Genomic DNA, 17,368 nt, shown 5'->3' on the forward strand with positions numbered 1-17,368 from the left:
TTTGTGGGTGGTGATTTGTTTTGTGTTGGCAGTGCTGGGATAGGTAGACAGGGTAAATCTTCCACCTTGCACCTTCCAGTGACCAATATCTAAGAAGGGGACTTTCCAGATTCTTGCACTTCCTTTTGTAGTGTCTCAAGGGTAGGGAATGAAGGAAAATCTCCAAAAGGACTGCAAAAACAACAAAGAAACCCTAATACTAGAAAAAAAACAACAATTTAATATCTACTTTCAGCGTGGTAAAATTTTCCTGATTGTTTAAAAGACAATCCACCTCATCCTGCCTTTTTGTAGCTAGCTTGGTCTTGGTCTGTTCTACTTCCCTGTAATGTTTCTTCGTGCTTATGACATCTATGAGAAGATTGGTTCAAGAAACCTCTTCTGGTCTACTTTGTGTTCCAATATTGGAATAACGCCGCCCCTTGTTCCCCTTCCTTCCTAACATCCTGTAGAAACTTTGCAGAACCAAAAGCTGTTACTTTATGGCAGGTTTATGGCTTCCAACATATCCTGTGTGAAATCCTCCAAGTCCAAGAGAGAAGGAATGGGAGGTGGGGGGAGCGGCAGCATCAAAAGATTGAATGGACTCCATTGCTTTTTTCTTTTTTTTTCGTGAAGCTATTGTAGTTTGGTCAATGACACTTTAGCCCCTGCTTGAGTCTGTGTGTAGAAAGGGAGAGACACTTGGCACCTTTTCATGAACAGCCCAGGGTTCATCGGCAGGTCAGCCAGCCCGTAATGACATCAGTAGACTTGTTTACCACTGTATGTGAGGAAGAGAAGCATTGACGGGTCTCCGGAACTTAACAGTGGTCACCCCTTAACTTCATAACGGACGTGCATGAGTATGTGAAGCTACAGCTCTGACTCTCACTGGCGCCGTGACAAACCCAACTTTGTAATTAGCAAGCTTGACAAAAGCTTTCATTCAAACATAAATGCCATGTGTTGGACTGTTTCTCAATATCATTTTTTTCTTGAACTGTAGCACTAATTACTTTAAATCTTTAAAGCACGACTCCAGGCAAATTGCTAACTGTCCCCAAATGTCATAGGATAAAATATACCTTGTTCCATCTCTAAGTTACTATATGCAGACCCAGTAATGTAATCATTGGGTCTGTTCTCATTTTTGCACTTGGAGCTGCCATGGAAGCAGTTGAAGGGACACGTTGAGAGTGGGGTATCTGCATGTTTTCAAAGCTAATGCTGTGACACTGCATTTACAGTGCAGGCACACAAAAATTACGGCACATAGTGTTATTTTTAATTTACAGTAAGTAGGCATTACTAGATGGGTGCATATAACACTCACTAGTAATGTCTGCACCTTGCTGTAGGGGAAGGGAGACCTTGACGCCTAGTGCACAGGGGAAGTGGCTAATGATGCCATGCCATAGAAGTCAGCCAGCCTAAAAGTTAAAGCGTAGGTCAAAGCAACCCAAGAAAACCTATAACACTTTCAAATATTCCCATTTAAAGCCCGTCTTTAGTCTCACCCATAAATGTACAGCCAGAATCTAAAGGTGCTATGTGTACATGCTTGCCAGCTTGCTGTGTTTAGAAAGACCTCTTAGTACAAAGTATGTAGACAAAGGACACACTCCCATTTACATGAACCATGAAGAATGAATACACAAAAATGATTGTTTAAACCCAAAGTGCTTTTTTTTACAACTGATTTTCCTTTATACTGGCTTTTCAAAATAACAAATGCAATACTTGGATAGTATATGACTGGTTGAGTGTAGTTTAACACTTCTGGTAGTTAAATAGAACATTTCCATAGCAATCTACACATCAGACCAGAAAGGGGGGACAACAGAAAGAAGGGGGATGTGGTTCCCAACGTTACAGTCCATTTAAAAGCTATGCATGTATATTAACACATCTTATAGTGCTCCTGGGGAGCTCTGATATGCTAATAGCAACTTCAAGTCAATCTTGGCTCTGTGTGCAGCACATCGGTATGATGGCATGAAGCTTACTGAACATCTTCAGAAACTGAAGTCTCTATTTTTGTATTATGGCTGCAGCAGGCATAAATTACTATACATGTAGGCTCGGTTAGGGTTACCAGTGACCATTCCATATGGCTCCTACCGCCATCTCATATAATCTCTCAAATCATGCTGATTGGATTAGTGTTAATCAGACTGGCTGAAAATGTTTCATTCATTTATCACTACCCTAGGACAGTGTATGGAGACATTTACCCATGATGTCCAAGTATACTTAGAATTCCCATGAGTAAGACGCAGTCAAAACACGAGTGGGAAGGAGGGGAGGCACATTTTTACCTCCTTTTGTATTTGTAAGGTAGACTTTTAACTTTGAGCAGTACACTGATGTGCTAAACCAAAACCTTCTATGCAGGAACATTGAGTGTAGAGTTTATTCACCAACAACTTGTAGTTTATACTGTATATGTGAGGGAGAATGAACGCCTACCTGTCCCTGTTCAGCATGTGGGCATATCGCTTATAAACCAGTTTTACCCCCTATGTGACTGGCACAGGCAATTCCTTTCCCTCCTGTGTATTATGACCTCTAGGGAGCCGTCTGTAAGTTGGAGGCAATTACAAAGCTTTTCTCTTGAGCATATTGTACAGTTAATTAGAATGAGATAACTAGTCTGGCAGACGGTCAATCAGCTGTTCAGGAAGAGCTTATTTCCAGTTTTTTAGCTTAAGCCTCAGACTGATATTTTGCTCTGAGCAAAAAAACCTGACTATGGATATGAGACCATTCTCATCCAATCTGCCATAAAATGGATAGATCAAGTGACAGTCTTCTTTTTTTTGGGAGGTGAGCAAACATCATTTGAAGGACTAGATGAGGTCTTCAAACCTGTACACTGCATGTTCCTACCCAGGGGAGGACAGCCAACGCTAATCTGCCTTACAATGTAGACATCAGAAACGTCCAAATGGATGGCTGTCTTAGGGCTCATTCCCCTTGATCTCCTGTCTGCGTTTTGATGCATTTTCCAGTGTAGGCTACATAGTTACATAGTATTTGAGGCTGAATAAAGACACAGGTTCATCAAGTTCAACCTATTGCGTGTATGCATGTGATTCTGCATATGTATGAGTGTGGGAGTCCATGTGTTATCTTGTTAAGTGTACCTGTACCCCTGTATGTTATGGTCTCTGAGGAAATCGTCCAAATGCTTTTTGAATGATTCAACACTCTCAGCTGAAATCACTGCTTGCGGCAGTGAGTTCCAGACCCTAACCGCTCTAACGGAGAAGAAGCCCCTATGCCCCTGTAATATTTTCTCCACCAATTTTAGGTGCTGGCCTCTAGGCCTTGCTGTGGAGTTAACCGTAAAAAGTTTATTGCTGATGTTGCCATCACCATTCCAGTGTAGACTAAATGCACAAACACCAGAAAAATCCTTGTTTTTAATATACTCTTCCCACCTGTGCTTGCCCCAAAGTTCTGCATTCCCCAAAAGGGTGCGTTGACCCTCAGTTTGCCATTTGCCAATAAAAATACTGGCTTTTCAAAAATGCACCCCCACGCAGCGTATTTCAATGCAATATATTGCAACGCATGGGTTTTGTTGGTGAAAAGCCCCAGTGTAAGAGTAGATAAGACCCTTCTTGCTGTGGGGAGGCTGCACTCTTGATGACCCCATACCTTGTGCTAATAGGATTGAACAAGTTGACTCCTAGCCGACCTTTTTTGGCAAACAAGCTCCACACACCCTCCTTTGTTGTAATAATTCTGCAGAAGAATGGAAGTGTTTTTTAGCTGCTTAATCTGCATTTGTGCATATTTAGGGTTGGTAATGTCTGCCCTTTGTCATCACACAATGCTGTATTTGGAGGACAATCTTGTCGGGAAAGAGGACAGTTTTGGTTGCAAGTAATTGCTATTACCGGCAGATTAAAGGATATTAACATGCAAATGCTAAAACTCTGCATACAGTAGAGTGGAATGGGCTGCACTCCTTCTATGTCCTTGTAAAGGTGACTATACATGTGCAAATCTTCCATCGAGAATGCTAACATGCAAGAAACTCGCAGGTGACCTCTTCTGCTGTACCCTCAGGGAATATGGGTGGTCATTACCTTGCTACTACATCTATACCTGTCCGATTCCGCCAGCAGCATTGATAATCAAATTTCATGGAGATAGAATTACATGCTATTACTAAGGCGACCTTGCAGGTCATCCAGTCTGCAGGTGTATGGGCACCGCAAGACTACAACCAAGTGTAATGTCATAGCCAGTTGTATTATGTCTGATATTGGCAAGCAATGGCAACAGTTCCAAAATCTCTTGCAACAATCATAGTGATCAAGTCATTTGATAGATGACCAGCCTGTCGGAAGCGTTTATCATTTTGGAAAATCCATTCTCGGTATAGAAACAGTGCAATCTTTGATGGAAAGTTCCACCCAAAACCAATATCGGTGGTTGGTAGATACTGGATCGCTAACCCATTTGACAGGTTCTTATATCTCTCCGGGCCTTTGTGGGTGAGATCTTTGTGCCGTGTTCCTGAGTCTGCACACCTCCTTTGATTATTATGAGGGGTTCCCACTCTACCAGCTGGATTTTCAATTCTTTTATATTATAGAAAGTAGAACGGGAAGAGCTGGAACACACAAAGGTGAGTGGGAGCACCCGAAACTCCCAGGTGAACAGGAACAGTGTCTGGAATTGTGGCAAGGATATCTCAGTTGGAGCATCCAAGGCATATGAAGCTAGGGGCTGACATGTCTCAGTTGGAGCATCCAAGGCATATGAAGCTAGGGGCTGACATGTCTCAGTTGGAGCATCCAAGGCATATGAAGCTAGGGGCTGACATGTCTCAGTTGGAGCATCCAAGGCATATGAAGCTAGGGGCTGACATGTCTCAGTTGGAGCATCCAAGGCATATGAAGCTAGGGGCTGACATGTCTCAGTTGGAGCATCCAAGGCATATGAAGCTAGGGGCTGACATGTCTCAGTTGGCGCATCCAAGGCATCTGAAGCTGGGGGCTGACTTATCCCAGTTGGAGCATCCAAGGCATATGAGGCTGGGGGCTGACATGTCTCAGTTGGAGCATCCAAGGCATATGAAGCTGGGGGCTGACTTGTCTCTGTTGGAGCATCCAAGGCATATGAAACTAGGGGCTGACTTGTCTCAGTTGGAGCATCCAAGGCATATGAAGCTAGGGGCTGACTTAGCCCACCAGGTTTCACCTATAACTAAAATACCACTTTTGGATGGGCTAAAGTTTTAAACATTGATTTAAATGGAGAGGATAAGTTGCAGCATGTCCTAATGGTAGGGCCACCTAAACTTCCTTACTCCAGTGGAGATATCTGGACAATCTTTGTCGGGACTGAATCTTTTTATTCAAGCACAAATTGTGATAAGTCCCTGCGGGGGATTTGAAGTGTATATGTCAAGGCAAAGAAAAACATGCAGTGCATCTCCAATACATCCACATTTTCCATATTTTATCCTTTTAAAGCCCTGCAAGTACAGAAAAAAATCTCTTTTGATCTGCCAGAAATGCACTCTGCTCTTAATGCTGGCCGTAGTTTAGCTAGATGGTGCTTGCAGGGCCATCCATGGCTTGGATTTCAGTTAATTCAGCAGAAATCGCCCAAAATTCTATCCTGTCTGACCAACTCTTGTGGTGGTCTGGGTCAGTGTCTGTATTGATGCCAGAGACAGCCAGGCAACTAGCATTTTTAGGAGGAGGTCTACAGCTGCTGACATATTTGCTCATTAGATATGCATGATCTGCTTCCAGCTCTATAATGCTGCATAGTGCAAGTCTACAGTAAAAAAAGAAGTCAAGGTAACTGGACTTGCTGTATTATTGTTTAACAAAAATACAGCAAGTCCAGTTGCCTTGACTTCTTTTTTACAGATATACCATGACCTGGATGAATGGGAACCTTCACAGACCTGTTTGAAGGTAGTTCCTAGTTGTCATTGGTTTAATCTCTGCATTCATTCCGCAGGGACACACATTGTACAGCCTGGTATACGGCAACTGACTGACTGCAAAGGGAGGCTACAAGGTTGCAGTGCAGTCATAAAAAGTTGAATAAATATAATAAATGCCCTTCAGGTGAACAGCAATTGAAATTGTGTTCTGAGCAAAAACACATTCTACATTTTCCTTTGTCCACGTGCAACTCTCCAATAACTGTAAAAGCAGCCGTGACTTTTCCAAGTACAGACCTAAGTGGAAATATTTTTTCATTAGACTTCCTGCACTGTGTATATAAAGCGGAATTGGAGTGGGGGGCTGTGTTGCTGACTGCAGAAAACACATGAGCTGTATTTATAGTTATTTCCTCTTCACATAACCTTTTAGCTATATAACTAAAGGGGACCTGTCATTTTAAGCAACCACTTTGCAGATATCTCCACTCTCCTGGATGTTACGGGAGTCTCCCGCTATAAGATAGCGGCTCCTGGACAACCGGGAGAGAAACATTTTCTTCCTGAAAGGTTTACTCTGCTCTATCTAGCGGAGTAAACCTTTCTGTGCTGTCTGATATTTTTTGTTTTATTGTTCTTGACATCGGGGCCGCCGTCAGTCAGAAAAAAAAAAAAACGGCATAGGAATGAATAGCTGGATTGCTATTGGCTATTGCGAATTGAAATAGCCAACAGCAGACTACCTATTGCACCCACCCTCTGCTCCTATCAATCAGCAGAGGTGTACCTGAAGTTCACCATCAGGTCCTCCTTTACTGACTAACAGCAGCAGAGGGCGGGTGCAATAGGTAGTCTGCTATTAGCTATTTCAATTTGCAATAGCAATCTAGCTATTTGTTCCTATGCCGTTTTTTTTTTTATTCTGATGGCAGCAGCTGTCGGAATACTAAAAAAACATCAGCTAGCATGGGAAGCAATAGCTTCTTTGCTCTCTGCCATCATTTTAGGGGTGTGCTCTCTTCCCTTTTGCGTGGGGGGGAGGAGGACAGAGGGCACCTCCCTGAAATGACTTCTTTCAGGTTGGGAGTCACTGAAATAATCCACTTTGGAAACATTCTTTATGGTGGCTCATTGTATCTAACGCTGGTCATACATGTAGCAATTTGGAATTGCAAAGCAATCAAAGACCTAAAATGTTATCGATTAGGAGATGATCTGTAGCTCTCCATTCAGCAGGGAGCATGAAGGTCCCCACACACCTTACGATAATCGGGGGAAATCCCGCGATCGTACGATTATCGTAAGGTGTGTGGAAGCCGTGCGACCTCTACTACTGTAAGGTCGCACGACTTTTAACTTACGGACATGTTCAAAAACCCGCCGAGCATCGTACGATGTTTGGCGGGTCTGTAGCATTTTCGTAAGATAAAAGGCGGACGGGCCGGTGTGCACAAGCGCACACTGCCCGTTCAGCATTGCGGTCATCGGAAGCCCGCCCATCAGGGGGCGTGGCTTGCGATCATTGCAAGTACGATCTGCCTATGCAACATAGGCAGATCGTACGTTTTTTTAAGTACCTTACAACCATCGCAAGACAAAAGTCTTGCGATGGTTGTAAGGTGTGTGCCCAGCCTGACATTGATGATTGCAGAGCTATAGGTCTGACTCGGTTGTGGCCAGATCTGACCTCTAGAGAGAGACCACTGCTTCCACACAGAGCATGGGTCTTTCTCTACAGCATGCTGACCAATGACAGACTTTTTATGTGTATGCTGCTAGGCAGATATAAAATACACATATTAATGTAGTTCTGTAATCATCAGTGTCCCATAGCAAACCAAGCAGTGTAAGTACCTGAAATTGACCCGGTCTCTTGCTTCCCTGTACAACAAAACTGGAGTGTGAGGAAGAAGCAGCACAAGGATCCAATTAATTTAAGTTCTGAAAAGGGGCATGCTGATTGGAGAAAGCAGGGTGACAGATGAGCTCATCACTGCGCTACTTCGCCTTTCATTGTCCAATCGCAGGCTGGGAGAGGGTTCAGTAAGAAGTGGCTTGAATGATGCTGGCCATCAGACTGAGGACATCTAGTGGCAGAGAAAGTACTGCAGGGAAAATCTCTGGACCGATGGTAAATTTTGAAGCAAAAGCTGTTTTAAAAAAAAATCTTTTAATGGGCTTTTATTTTGATCTTGCTCTTTTTGGCTGGAGTTCCGCTAAAAAGCAAATGGCATTGTGCGCAAAAAAAAGGGTAACAAGCCTAACTTTTCAAGCTTGCAATCTGTTGAGGTGCCCCCCCCCCCTGTAGATCATGGGTGGGTATATCGTAAACTTATCAGGTGGTTTACAGTGTCCTCTATAACGTGAGTACATTCCACCTGCTCTCAGGCCTGCCAGTCCCCTGGGGGTCAGCGAGAGGTAACGTCAGGCCAGGATGCCTTTCAGGGCAGCCCCAACTCAGCAGGGAGTTACCGCCTCACCGGGCCCCTGCCCTAGACAATTTTCTGGTCACTAATTATTTGAAAGTAGAGTGTGTCATGTTCAGTGCGGAGATAATCAAAGAGAACAGTGCCTGGATCCTGTCCAGAGGAGGAAGCTATCTGTCCATAAAGCTCCTTTTGCCATCGGCGGAGCAATTTTCATTTTTTTTTTTTAAATAAGCCTGCCACTTTCATCAAGAAAGGAGGGATCTGGTGCACTTATGTAAGGATGCTGAGCGGCGGGGAACACTGTATTCAGAGCCCCCTGCTCATTGTGCAGCTCCTAAGGCACCAGGAGAACCCCGGGCTGCTCTGCCTTCACCTGTGACACCTTTTTAGATGACGTGTCCCGTAGATGACAGGTTATTGGTTTTTACAGGGTCCTCCGTAGCATGATGTCAATGTTCCCTTTGTTCCGTTTTAAGCCAGGATCAATCCAGGTGCTGAACTTGTGCCCTATATGTTATGAGACATCTGGTAATTATCATGAAGACATGGTGACCTACATGTTCTGCACTCACAAGATGGATATAATTAGATCGAGAACTGTGATTGTGGAGGAGTGACCGGGACACATGTTTTCTCTCTTTTTTTGAGAAATGTTTAATGAGGAGTGAACAGTCGGTGAATTGAAGTTCATGTGACTCGTGTGTGTATATTCGTATGAGCATATTTATTAAATCAGTTTAGTGGGCAATATGCAGCACCTTTAGCAACCAATCGGGGTCCATCATGTACTGATTTTGTTTAAAGTGACACTAACACTCATTAGTTAAATCTTAAAAATAATACATTCAAGTACCTTACCTATTAATATAAATGTATCTTATGTGTGTATCACTCGGCTGTAGCTCCTCAAATCATCTCTGAATTGGTGCTGACACTGTCCTTCCTTCTGGAAGGGGGCTACTTTTCTTCCCCATGGTCCCTGTAGGTGTTGTAAAGTAGTTACCGCTCCAAGCTCACTACTGTGATGGACTAAAATCTCAATACGAATGAGTGAACTACGAGATTGTAGTCCATCACGGGAGTGAGCTTGGAGCGGTGACTACTTTACAACACACACAGGGACCATGGGGAACAAAAGTAGCCACCCTCCAGAAGGAAGGACCGTTTCAGCACCAATTCACATTCATTTTAAAAGGACAGTCCATCTATTACTCAGTCTGAGCCATCAAATACCTGTCTCCTTTGGGAATGGGGGGGAACATATGACCTCATCCCAGAATGCAGTGTCCCCCCAACAAGGAGGATGACTTATTCAACCTTGTGTAAGCTCCAACATGGAACAGAGTTCAACTCCCGGCTCTGATGGAAGGCTAGTACGGTGGTGGAGCACTGGAATGAGGGTCAGGAAGGTGGACCAGTAAGAGACTCTGTCATTTTGCTCCTTCATGGCAGAGACCGCAAAACCTTGCTTGTAAATTGAATTTTGTGCTGTGCTATTTCACATATGACCCCTCTCGATGTACAGGATGATGGATGGTGTGGACATACAATGATTAATGTGTCATTGTTCTACTTCTTTGCAGATAATAATATGGGGTCGGACAGAGAAATGTCTCAAGGAAACTGCTGAGGAAATTAAGCAGATGGGCACAGAATGCCATTATTTTATTTGCGACGTTGGCAACAGAGAGGAAGTTTACCAACAAGCGAAATCTGTGAGGGAAAAGGTGAGATTGTTGTGCTCTGGCTTTCAAAATTCTGAGTATCTTAAAATATATCTAACCCCAAGAACAGAAATAAAATATATTATTCTCTTTAAATGTGGATGTGCTTGCTTCATTAGTTCTTGCTTCTTTTTAAGGAATTTCTTTTCGCCTGGTGATCCTGTGAATAACGCACTTCCTGACCTTGGGGGGACAACACTTACTCCCTATACCCGGGGTGGGCAAACTCTGGCCCTCCAGCTGTGTTAAAACTACAAAGTCCAACATGCATCAGTGTCTGGAAACCATGCCTATGGCTGTGAGAATCTTGCAATGCCTCATGGGATTTGTAGTTCCACAACAGCTGGAGTGCCGGAGTTTAACCACCCCTGCCCTATACTGTATCCATAAAGGAACAACGTTGTCACCCTAGGAAAGGAATTGTCTTGGGACTGCAGAACACCACCCACGTTCATCTCCATAACATTGGGGAAGGTGTTCTGTAGTTGAGGTGTACTGTTCAAGGCTGATGACATTGTCTGAGATTTTTAGGCCAGCAGGACAGGACAACCGCTTTTCTTTGCGTGTATTGAACTCGTATAACAAAGCACTTTCAATAGTGTATTCAACAGACTAAAAGAGAGCAAATAAGATAAATGTTCATTGTTCTGTTTTTCATACACTTTTCTTGTTCGGTATTTTTATTGGTAGGTTTAAAATGTACAGATTAGAAACCTGGAGGACCCGCAGTATCCATGAGGTGGCAATAATGCACATGATACATCTCAATACAATATTTTAGTGGGATACATCAGCAAGTCATAGTACTGACCATAAGTTTGTGGAGGATAATAAGACGGAAGGGGTGAAAAAGCCGGGGATGGGAGGAGGTAAGAGGGGTGGGGGGGGGGGAGTAATGGGCGAAAGCAGATGATCACCATAGAGCTTTAGGTAAACCAGAATTCCACCATTTTTTTCCACCAGCACAAGATTTAGGGGCTCATATGTCTATTAATTGAGGGTTGAAGTTGACTGGTAGAACTTCCCATGGTTCCAAGATCTTTTTAACGTTGACCTTGGCGTTAATGGTACCACCAAAAGGCTGTTTTTTCCTTTGTGATTAAATAATTAAAGGCTTGTTGGACTTTGTCAACCCATTTGGTCTGGTGCTCATTCAATATATGTCTACATTTACTTTTAGGGTCAGTAACAGTAACAATAGCGGCATGTCTCTAGAACATAGTAGACCAAACAGCTGAGCCAAGCCCAACGCAGGTGGGGCAGGACCAGCCTCCTATATGTGCCTTAAACGATAGCTGAACCTGAGAACAAAAGTGTAATATATTGCAAATTTACCAGTTCTTCGATGTGGTGGCTGCAATTGATTTTTCTTTTTTCAGGTTGGGTATATTTCCTGTACGTACAAAAAATACCTGTTGATCTTAAAGTCCAATGTCCTTGTAACTTCCTGTTCCTTAACTGTTATCCTAAAGACGGTTATCAGCTTTCCTAGATATTGCCCTTGAGCTAAAACTAACTGATGTTTCAAAGCTATTAAACCAGCTAAAAAAGAAAACGAATTCAGTCACCACATCCAAAGTCTGGTATACTGCAATATATTACATTGTTTTCAGGTGTGGATATACTTTAAATGTTCTGCTGTACCCTGTTGGCAGCCATTACAAGCTGAGAGAAGGTTGTCTGTGGTGTTCTTCAGTAAGATTACCAACATGCAATAAATGATATCTTACATGATCATTTTTTACCTTTTCTTTGTTTCTTCTTCTCCATTAGGTGGGAGACGTTACAATCTTGGTAAACAACGCCGCAGTAGTCCATGGGAAGAGCTTAATAGATAGTGATGATGATGCTCTTCTGAAGTCCCAACACATAAACACACTGGGACAGTTTTGGGTAAGACTTCCTCTGTTTAAGGCAGTGAGCCTTTTATATAGACTATAAATTTAACTTTTACTTTGCCCATAAAGGGCAAAGCAACCGGGGTCACTTACATGCAGGCATTCCCAGCAACATATACCGGTACTTGACTTACCTTTTTTGCACCTCCACTGCTCCTTTTAGCCACCATGAGTGAAAGGAAAGTTCTGTGGAGTGGTAGCTTACATATGGCTATGGGCGTCATGTAAGAGCGCTGGCCCAACAGTGTTTCTCAACACCAATTAGTAACAAGCCATGATTTGAAGGGTTTCTTCATAATGTACAGATCTTGAAAAATCTGAAAACATGACCTGATGGGAAACCATAGGTTACATGGATAGAGAACCAAGTATTAATACTTCACATTTGGGTAGGTGCTGCAGGGCTATCTGACCCTCATGCTTCTTGTGTATTCTGGAGACTCCTTTTTATACATTTCTGCACCTGTGTTCCCAGCATCCCCCAGCACTCCGAGCTTCACTAGACTGGATCACAAATCCTGTTGAATTTTTCACTAGCTTCTCTGTACAATGCATTAGGAGGAGTAGCAGAGTGATGGCCCACTTGGATTCCCTAAGGGACATAGGATGCCAGTGAAGCATTTAGCCTACCATCATCTCCTTAAGTGGAATGATCCTTTTAAATCGAAAGTGGCTTACTCTGCTCCAATAAATGACCAGTGGAATTTTAAGAGCTATTAGAAATTTGATCATAGCAAGAAGAGAGAATTGGCTGGTTGTACTGGAAGCTAAAGGTCTGGCTGTATATGTAATTTACACAGATGTCTTTGTTTTATTGCAGACTACAAAAGCTTTTCTGCCACGCATGTTGGAGTTACAAAATGGACACATTGTTTGTATAAACTCTGTTCTGGCTTTATCAGCCATCCCAGGAGCCATCGACTACTGCACTTCCAAGGCCTCCTCCTTTGCTTTTATGGAGAGTTTGACCTTGGGGCTTCTGGACTGCCCAGGAGTCAACACCACAACAGTATTACCCTTTCATACCAACACGGAGATGTTCCAGGGAATGAGAGTTCGGTAAGTACCAGAATCTTCATAGCGGATCTGCCATCAGTGGAACCGCTAACAATCAACTAGATTCAGTTTACTGAAGACCGAGCAAGAAAAAGATGAAACTGGTTAATATGATTCAGGCTAGATACTCTTTACCGACACCTGTAGGTTTTCTTGGCATTTGTTAAGCACTTGGCAGGCATTTAAAAAGCATTCTCTGTGGCTGATGTGCCAAATGGTGGTAACACTTTTTAAATGCATGAAAACCACCTTCAAGCCCATGCAGTTGTTTTGATTGGACAGGTAGTGTGAACACAAGCGGTGACACTCTTGGGGGTCCTCTGATGCACCTGGATATGAGAACTACCACTCATGTTTACTGTAGCTTAGGCTGGTGCCGCAATCGATTGGCAAGTTACTGAACCATGATTGCTACTCCTTACAACCTTAGCCCCCCTGCTCCAGTTATATAGGAGCGATTACTACAACATCCTTCCTGTATAGTTTACATCATAGGGAGCCATATTTGTTTATGCATGTTTAGGGATCATTTGCTACTATTGGTTATTAATGGCTAGAGATTGCAGTAGCCTGACTGAACTACTGAAAATTGCCCCCCATGTAGCTTTAAACTTATTGTCCCTTCTGCACCTGACAGATCTATCATTGATTCTAGTGTGATTGCTACATGCTGTGCCAAGATAAATATGGAGGCTGTCATGCTTATGCCCTGGATGCCCTGAATTAGGTAGTGGAGTCGCTGATGTGCATTAGCAAAACAGCCAGGAAACTAGCTTTTTCCAAAACTTTCTAGCAAATTCAGTCTTATATTTCTCCCTTTTAAAAGACAAGATTATTTGGTAAAATATTACAAAGTGCTGTCAAAGTGTAAAAAGTTGTGTAACCAGTGGTAACCAATCAGATTTCTATTTTAACTCCATAATATTGAAGGATGTTCTGTGGTTCAAATGATAAATGGGCAGGGCTGGTAATGCTAGAGAACACGGCAGAGTCCATAGAACGGCTCTGGATTTCTGAAAGAATTAACGTGTCTTTTTCTTTCCTCCACTTATGGAACAGATAACAAAATGCTTTCAATGGTATATTTAATAGACCGAAAGGGAGCAATTGAAGATTTACAGTGTTTATATACACTTTAAAGGTGTCCAAACGCTTGGGCTCTACTTATTACCATGTTTTACTGTGTCAATAATTAGTCACCATTTACCACCTTTAGATAATCCTCTTGTATCCACCCTTCCTCCTGTGCCATGCCCTTTGAGAAAACATTTTATAAAGGTCGCCAACAGTAATACTGAAAATATTTCACATGCTGGTGTCCTCTGGTTAATTTTAGACAAGTGTACACAAGACTTGCAAAATATATTACTGGGTGGCAACAATGTTACTAGGACAGAAAGTGAAGGGGAATGTCTCCAAAAGGCAAACTCGTCCACTAAAACCATGTTTTTATAGTAGGATTGGGGAAGGTTAAAAAATTGTTAGCTCCCCTATAGAGGTTTATACTCACTTACTGCCACAGTGACAAAGTTGTCACCAAGACCTTATTTGAAGGATGATAAAAGATAGATAGATCTCCTATCTATCTATCTATCTAAAAAAAAAATGTTGCTGTCGAACTTGTGCCTACCCAAACTAAGGAAAATTAGTCTTGGCTAGAGACGAACATACAATACATGGTTTCTCATTATTTTACCTTATCTCACAGATTCCCCAACATTTTCCCACCTTTGAAGCCCGAAACGGTGGCCAGAAGGACTGTAGAAGCTGTTCAGAAGAACCATGCTCTCCTATTACTCCCATGGACAATGCACCTACTTGTCATCTTGAAAAGGTAAACACATCGCTCCTTGTAATATTCCAGAGAAAAAGCCAAAATACTGCACAATGCTGGCAAGAATCTATTAAATTAAACCAACATCTAGAAAGTCTGTTCTATCCATTCACAACAAACTGGTGGCATCAGACTTGACAGGTTGGTTCAGACCATAAAATGGCCATCTAAACAGTTTGTAATTAAGATCGAATCCTCAAGAGGAAACAAATACTGAGAGAAATCTACAGCTTGCCATTGCAGATATTTTTCTTAAAAAGCCACTTGTCTGTCCCTGGCCTTATTATGAGTCATGCAACATGCAGCTAGTGAGGCAGGAACATGCTTTGCATACATACTTTAAATAACTCAAGGTAATGAAGAGGTCAGATCAGCATGGCCACCAGGCAACTAGCATTTTGAAAAGGAGAGTTAAAAAATGACTGTCTACACTTTTCTTACAGTACACATTTCCTTTTGAGGACAGTTGACATGGGGGTGGGGAGGACCATATGTTTAGAGTGACAGTTCATTGAAGGACAGCTTGCATCCCAGGCAGTTTCTTCCTTTAATAAGTGTTTTTCCGAGAGGTCCCATGTGACTGCTTTTCCCAGCCACCCCTATGTAATAAGAGTAATGGTGCACATTCCAAGCGTATTTATTGAGAACAGAGTCTATTTATAGACCCGAGTACAACTGCAATGGTCACGTATAAATGTCACAAAAATAGAGATTTTGCAAGGGCCAATTTATGTCTCTGGAAACTTAAAAGAATGTGTTTTTAAGTGGGAGTAAAACCAATGGGAAGGAAAAATGAGATCTGGGCCAAATCCAAGCCAAAACCAGCTTTCCCAATATTTTAGTAATGGGAGCAGTCATTCGCTGAGCAAAGTCTTATTTATTAGCATGATATGCCTAGAAAATGTGTGTAGGATGGAATGAATTTACTGTTGTGGCTACACCTGCTATTTTCTCACCGTCCTCCCCTCTTTTTTTTGTTTTCTTGCTGCTTTGTGTCCCTTTTCCGATGTGGTCTCCAAGCTGTCCCATCAGCACATTCTAGTATTCCCTAGTGTCTGTCTTAAAAGACTCTTCTGCTACATCCTGTCCGTCTTGTTCCTAGACTCTTGTGAAAACAACTGTCAGCTGTAAAACAGTAGCACTTCCTTCCCCTTTTGTATACATCAAACCCCCAGGTAGTTTCAAATCCCTTTTGATGCAGACCAAACACCATACAGTTTGTTTATTTAGTGTTCCCTCCTGCCTTCTTTTCGCAGCATCCTCCCTCAGTCAGCACTTGAAGAAATCCACCGGTTTTCCGGGTCTTACACTTGCATGAACACCTTTAAAGGACGAACATAGACTCCTCTTTCGTGCCCGGGAATCTTTCAGTGGAGCAGAGTGAGACCCCCCTAAACGATCCAGAAAAGATTGAGGAGCGGCATCTCTCCAACAAGGCGAAAAAGCCTCTGAAATTAAATGGACCCTCCAGGTGGCCTCTACGAGTTGGCCTTTATTCAGGCCCAGATATTGATGAACTGGAATGGGAGGACGAGCAAAGATTGTTTGATTTTCTATGTTTTAGTAGTTTTATTGTTTCAGTCCGCTGGTAACATAAATATTTAAACGTCGTTGTAAAAGACATTCATGGGGGGGCACCAATTTCGTTGTGGGTACTCTAGCCTCCTGCATATTTGAACCTTTCTGGAAATGAGCCGCTGATTAAGGTTTGTAACTGTTAGTGGTCGTTTTTGCAGTTGTTTGTTGTCGTGTGTTTTTTGTTTCTACTTTTTTTTAAGTGGGGTTCGCCCAAAACTGATGTTTTAAATGGACGGCAACAGCTTCTTAATATGTCAAAGGACTCTGAAGGCAAAAAAAAAAAATTCCAGAAGCCAAGTTCCCAATTCTTAATGTCAAAGTATCCCTATTAATTTTTTTTTTTTTTTAATAGGGACATACTGTATAATTGACCCTTAAAACCTATAGTTTCACCAACACCCCCACTCCGTATGCTGATTATTATTAGTTGTTCTGGGTTCCCTTTGGCTGTAGTTAACCATATACAGTCATAGGCAGGATATGTGGTCTGTATCAAAGGCAGACCCGCTTGGCTGCCTCCGGCTGAACGCAACTCACCACCACACCTATGTCCAGGTATGGGGAGCTGTTGACCGGTAAGAATTGTGCAGTTTTGATTAGGTTGTGGTCGCAGGCTAAAACAGGTTAGGTCTGCTTTAAATCAAGTAGGTTTTGCGGTAACCCTCTTGAGGCTGAAGCATAGGGAAAGCTATTTTTTCAAGGGCTGGAAGAAAATCAGGTTTTTTGTACAGGTGTTTTGGTTTTTCTTGTTTTGTTTTTAATATTTAAAAATAGAAAAACGTAACAGGATTTGCTTTGCCATTTTTATTTAGACTGAAAACAACCATCAATAAGCATACCAAGTATCCATTTTATAGCAATGTCATCTTTCACCCAAACTTGACACATGCTAATCTGCTGTTTTTTAGTATCTTTTTTTTTTTTTTCCAAGATTCCGAAATTAAAATATT

General features: G+C 42.4%; 1 protein-coding gene across 1 annotated transcript in view; it reads left to right on the plus strand.

Annotated features, from left to right (window-relative positions):
* Positions 1-16,638, plus strand: part of DHRS3 (dehydrogenase/reductase 3) — a 34,738-nt gene extending 18,100 nt beyond the window's left edge. Inside the window, exons 3-7 of the mRNA XM_018552642.1 lie at positions 9,912-10,055; positions 11,826-11,945; positions 12,771-13,009; positions 14,715-14,840; positions 16,097-16,638. Of these exons, the coding sequence (XP_018408144.1) occupies positions 9,912-10,055; positions 11,826-11,945; positions 12,771-13,009; positions 14,715-14,840; positions 16,097-16,181 (714 nt within the window). The 3' untranslated portion in view covers positions 16,182-16,638. The remainder of the gene's footprint in view (positions 1-9,911; positions 10,056-11,825; positions 11,946-12,770; positions 13,010-14,714; positions 14,841-16,096) is intronic.
* Positions 16,639-17,368: the final 730 nt, after the last annotated feature.

Source organism: Nanorana parkeri, unplaced genomic scaffold (assembly GCF_000935625.1).
Source record: "Nanorana parkeri isolate BGI_ZX_2015 unplaced genomic scaffold, ASM93562v1 scaffold94, whole genome shotgun sequence".
In the NCBI taxonomy this organism is placed as follows: Eukaryota; Metazoa; Chordata; class Amphibia; order Anura; family Dicroglossidae; genus Nanorana; species Nanorana parkeri.